Genomic DNA, 5,725 nt, shown 5'->3' with positions numbered 1-5,725 from the left:
AACTGGGGGGTCCTTGAAATTAAAATGGTTGAGAATCACTGCTAGAGAGCCGTAAAAACCTTCTCTTATTGGGGTCCCTGGCTTATCTTTTCAAATGGGGGTCCGCGGGCTAATAAGTGTCAATTTGGGGGTCCTTGACATGAAAAGGTTTGAGAACCACTGACATAGAAAGGGGGGGGGGGACTTTTTTCTCATTTCCACAGAGCGCATTGTTGCAAGTGGTTAAAATAATAATAATAATAATAATGGCGTATTATTGGGTTAAAATAATAATAATAATAATGGCGTATCATTGGGTTCGTAGAGCGAACCGAAACGAGCGCCTCGTACCGAATGGTTGGATGTGAAAACGTGCACCGTTGCAAACCTTTACTTTAGATTTTTCTTTTGTTCTTTTGTTTTCACCTTATGTTCCTTTGTTTGACCCCCCCCCCACCCCCCACCCCCTCCCTCTTTTCTTTCCGTGTAGCAAAAGAGAAAGAATGAGAAAACACCAACAAGCAGCCGCTCCGCCGCCAGCCTGCGAGGGGCGCTGTTGGACACCTCGGGGCCCCTGCAGGGCCTGGGGGGGGGCGGCGTGGCCCTGGTGGGCAGCGTGGTGGGGGGCGTGATGGGGGGGGGCGTCCACCCTCCCCCGCCCCCTCCCCCCCTGCCCCAGCAGCAGCAGCCGCCGCCCCCCGCCCGCCTCGAGCCCCTCCCCAACTCCTCCCCCCTCCACCACCTCGAGCTCAACTCGAGCAAACCTCTGCCCCCACCGACCCCGCCCACCGAGCCCAAGAAATTCATGAGGTGAGACCCACCACCACCACCACAACCCCCTGCAGGGACGGATTAACCCCCGCACGGGCCCCCGTTTTTATAGGCCCCCCTCCCCTAAAAAAAATGTTTTGGGGAAAAAAAAAAAATATATGATTTTCTTTCTTTCTTTTTTTTTTTTCGCAAAAGCGTTTTTTTTTTGTGGGGGGGGGGGGGGGGGGCTAGTAAAAGTTACAGGTATGGTGTGTATGATATGAATTCCTTAATCATATTCCATCATATATGGAAGGGCCCCAGCAGGAGCCCTTGGAGCCCGGGAGCCCCCAAACCCAGTGTGAATCACTGCTGTACAGAGGAGAAGCCCCACCCACACATTTGATATTTGATTAACCTATACATTTCATTTTAGTAAATTGTCGATGGCCGCGCAGCCCAGTTCCCCCGGGGAAGGGCCCCTGAAAGCCAAGGGGGCCCCTAGGCCACGGCCCCAGGTGGCCCAATGGCTAATACAGCCCTGGACCCCTGACTCACATCGATTTAAATGCGATCCACCCATGTGACTATAAGGCAGGGGTCATCGCCATGCTGTCGTGTTGTGGTGGACATTTTGGTGAAAATTCCATTTTTGCCACGGACATACAAAACGAGCGGACAATAATATTACCAGAAACACATAAAGAGCTATAGCCAGTGGCGTGCACAGACATTTTGAGGGGCAGGTGCTCAAGTAAAAAAAAGAAAATGGCACCTTGCGCGGCGCGCGGAACCGCTGGCTGCCTTAGTAGTGTGAGATTTATAGAAGAAAATTGCAACGCACATTTTGGGGAATTGTTAATATATTAGAAGCTTTTAATCCAGAATTGATCGATGTCACCATGGGCTACATACTGTAAACTGAACAAAAATGAAAAAAAGTGTAACTCTGATAGTGCTCAAATGGAACCAAATGGACCCTACGGGTCCATTTGGTTCCATTTGAGCACTATCAGATGGAACCACTATCTGATAGTTCTATCCACAGTCTGATAGATACTTTCAGAGCACTATCAGACAATAAAAAGTTAGAGAACAACTGTCCTAGTGAACTCCTGATGTGCCATAGTGTCATAGAACACATGAATAGTGTCATAGAACACATGAATAGTGTCATAGAACACATGAATAGTGTCATAGAACACATGAATAGTGTCATAGTAAATACATAAATAGTGTCATAGAACACATGAATAGTGTCATAGAACACATGAATAGTGTCATAGAACACATGAATAGTGTCATAGAACACATGAATAGTGTCATAGTAAATACATAAATAGTGTCATAGAACACATGAATAGTGTCATAGTAAATACATAAATAGTGTCATAGTAAATACATAAATAGTGTCATAGTAAATACATAAATAGTGTCATAGAACACATGAATAGTGTCATAGAACACATGAATAGTGTCATAGTAAATACATAAATAGTGTCATAGTAAATACATAAATAGTGTCATAGAACACATGAATAGTGTCATAGAACACATGAATAGTGTCATAGTAAATACATAAATAGTGTCATAGTAAATACATAAATAGTGTCATAGTAAATACATAAATAGTGTCATAGTAAATACATAAATAGTGTCATAGTAAATACATAAATAGTGTCATAGTAAATACATAAATAGTGTCATAGTAAATACATAAATAGTGTCATAGTAAATACATGAATAGTGTCATAGTGAATACATAAATAGTGTCATAGTAAATCATTGTCATACATATTCTGAGGAAAACCTGGACATTCAGTAATTTGGTCTTATGATCAAAATGACAACATTATAAATGGCATATGTAAAATAATAAAAAAAAACATCTCAAATGTGCCTCGGTCAAGACCAAGTCTTGCCGCGGACACATCTGTACGCGTGCGGACACATCTGTACGCGTGCGGACACATCTGTACGCGTGCGGACACATCTGTACGCGTGCGGACACATCTGTACGCGTGCGGACACATTGATGACCCCATGTGACGAGGGATCTGGTCCACTTGGAATGCAGGAGCTGCATGGTGTTATGTCTGACTCTTTCTCTCCTTGCTGCCTCTGTGCTGCTGTTCAGTCTGCATGTCTGTCTGTCTGTCCATCCACCTCTGTGCTGTCATGGATTTAAAGCACATGTCTGTCCATCCACCTCTGTTCTGTCATGGATTTAAAGCACATGTCTGTCCATCCACCTCTGTTCTGTCATGGATTTAAAGCACATGTCTGTCCATCCACCTCTGTGCTGTCATGGATTTAAAGCACATGTCTGTCCATCCACCTCTGTTCTGTCATGGATTTAAAGCACATGTCTGTCCATCCACCTCTGTTCTGTCATGGATTTAAAGCACATGTCTGTCCATCCACCTCTGTTCTGTCATGGATTTAAAGCACATGTCTGTCCATCCACCTCTGTTCTGTCATGGATTTAAAGCACATGTCTGTCCATCCACCTCTGTTCTGTCATGGATTTAAAGCACATGTCTGTCCATCCACCTCTGTTCTGTCATGGATTTAAAGCACATGTCTGTCCATCCACCTCTGTGCTGTCATGGATTTAAAGCACATGTCTGTCCATCCACCTCTGTTCTGTCATGGATTTAAAGCACATGTCTGTCCATCCACCTCTGTTCTGTCATGGATTTAAAGCACATGTCTGTCCATCCACCTCTGTGCTGTCATGGATTTAAAGCACATGTCTGTCCATCCACCTCTGTTCTGTCATGGATTTAAAGCACATGTCTGTCCATCCACCTCTGTTCTGTCATGGATTTAAAGCACATGTCTGTCCATCCACCTCTGTTCTGTCATGGATTTAAAGCACATGTCTGTCCATCCACCTCTGTGCTGTCATGGATTTAAAGCACATGTCTGTCCATCCACCTCTGTGCTGTCATGGATTTAAAGCACATGTCTGTCTGTCCATCCACCTCTGTGCTGTCATGGATTTAAAGCACATGTCTGTCTGTCCATCCACCTCTGTGCTGTCATGGATTTAAAGCACATGTCTGTCCATCCACCTCTGTTCTGTCATGGATTTAAAGCACATGTCTGTCCATCCACCTCTGTGCTGTCATGGATTTAAAGCACATGTCTGTCTGTCCATCCACCTCTGTGCTGTCATGGATTTAAAGCACATGTCTGTCCATCCGCCTCTGTTCTGTCATGGATTTAAAGCACATGTCCGCCCCAATTCTGTCGGGGAGAAGTTTTTGTGACGTCACCATTTTGTTTTATTCTTTTGGAAGCTTCGGCCCTTCATCCCCGCTGGCTCGCCATCGCTCGTCTTTCGCCATGTCGCCGTACGCTTATTTTTCTTTTAGCCCAGACTGTTTGATTGTTTAGGTCACAACTAAAAGGAATATTTGCTGTGTCACTTTTGAATGAAGCTGATGTGTTTTTTTTCTGGTGCTCTGGTGCCCCCCTGTGTGTGGTGGCGGGATAACAGCCTCTTTGCTCCATTTGATGAATAAATAGTGAACCTCATGCCTTCATAACTCATGTGTTGGTTTAATGCGTAATGTAATGTATGCTCAATGACGTGCTTGAATTGCAGGCATGCATTTGCAGCGCTGCATGCACTGAAACACTCTGAAACCAAGAAGTGCATTTTGTCACAGCAACCTGCTTCTCTTGCAGCTCCTGTGTGTGTGTGTGTGTGTGTGTGTGTGTGTGTGTGTGTGTGTGTGTGTGTGCACGCTTTGGCCAAGGGACTGTCCTGTTACCATTGCCATGTTGGAAACAACTAAACCTTGTTTACTCTAAGTCACTCGCAATACGATTCTGAATGGTTCGCGCCTGCTAAATGGCTAAATTATACATTGATACTCACTGTATATCAACCATTTATATTCTATATGGAATAGTCTCTAACTCAACAGTGTCAGATCTGACACAAGGCGCCCGAAGAACGAGCCACTCACTGGAGCCAGTTGACATTTGACAATAGACCCCTTAACAGACGACGTCACACTGGTTGCAAGCGTCATACTGGTTGCAAATGAAACCCATTCTGTCAGGTCTCGCTAGGGCGCGCAGCACTAGCCGACACACAAGAGGGGGTTGGGGTGTGCTGAAACCAGCGCACCCCAAAACAACAGGTTGAGAATTGATTGCATGGAACAATCACCTGTGCGTCCAGTCTCAATGTTGGTAAACAAATAATTGGTCTATATGGTTGCAATTGTGACTGTGGGTGGCTGTGGGTTCTTGTTGTGTGTATTGTTGTGTAACCTTCTCTAATGGTCGCGTGTGGGTTCTTGTTGTGTGTATTGTTGTGTAACCTTCTCTAATGGTTGCGTGTGGGTTCCTGTGTGTATTGTCGTTGTGTTCCCGTCTCTTACAGCCCTCCTGAAAACGAGACTTCGTCACCAGTCGGTTCTCCTCCGGACCCCCAGCGCCAGGAGTGGTTCGCCCAGTACTTCTCCTTCTGACCGAAAGGCCACCAACCCACCGACCCAAAGACCACCTTCTCCCTGACCGACAGACCGCCGACCCCCCCGACCGACAGACCACCGACCCTTCGACCGAAAGACTACCGACCATCTGACCGAAAGACCACCGACCCTTTGACCAAAAGACCACCAATCCACCGCCCGAAAGACCACCGACCCTTTGACCGAAAGACTACCGACCGATCGTCCGACTGAAAGACCACCAACCCACCACCTGTACCTACCGCAAACACAAGGATTACAGCATGTCAACCAAACTACAACCATTTAAAGACAAAATAACACTTTAGAAAAGTGAGGGGAACAAAAATCGTTAATGTGTCGTTGTTGGTTGGTTCGGCTATCAATTCACTTTGAAATTCAGTCGGTTCCTTACAACCAATCAGAACTGCTCAATTGTTTTAGCTACAGTCACGTCACGCCCTATTAATGAATAATTAACACCACTGAACTAAAATAATATCGCTGTATATCACACTAACTAG

General features: G+C 45.4%; 1 protein-coding gene across 1 annotated transcript in view; it reads left to right on the top strand.

Annotated features, from left to right (window-relative positions):
• Positions 1–5,425, top strand: part of fam184ab (family with sequence similarity 184 member Ab) — a gene marked incomplete at its 5' end in the record, with an annotated part of 89,623 nt that extends 84,198 nt beyond the window's left edge. The window contains 2 exon segments of the mRNA XM_084082294.1: positions 470–789; positions 5,132–5,425. Coding sequence (XP_083938420.1) covers positions 470–789; positions 5,132–5,219 — 408 coding nt within the window. The 3' untranslated portion in view covers positions 5,220–5,425.
• Positions 5,426–5,725: the final 300 nt, after the last annotated feature.

The sequence above is a fragment of the Gymnoscopelus microlampas genome (genome assembly GCF_963454915.1).
Source record: "Gymnoscopelus microlampas genome assembly, chromosome: 16".
NCBI classification, from domain to species: domain Eukaryota; kingdom Metazoa; phylum Chordata; class Actinopteri; order Myctophiformes; family Myctophidae; genus Gymnoscopelus; species Gymnoscopelus microlampas.
This window is presented reverse-complemented; position numbering and strand designations above follow the sequence as displayed.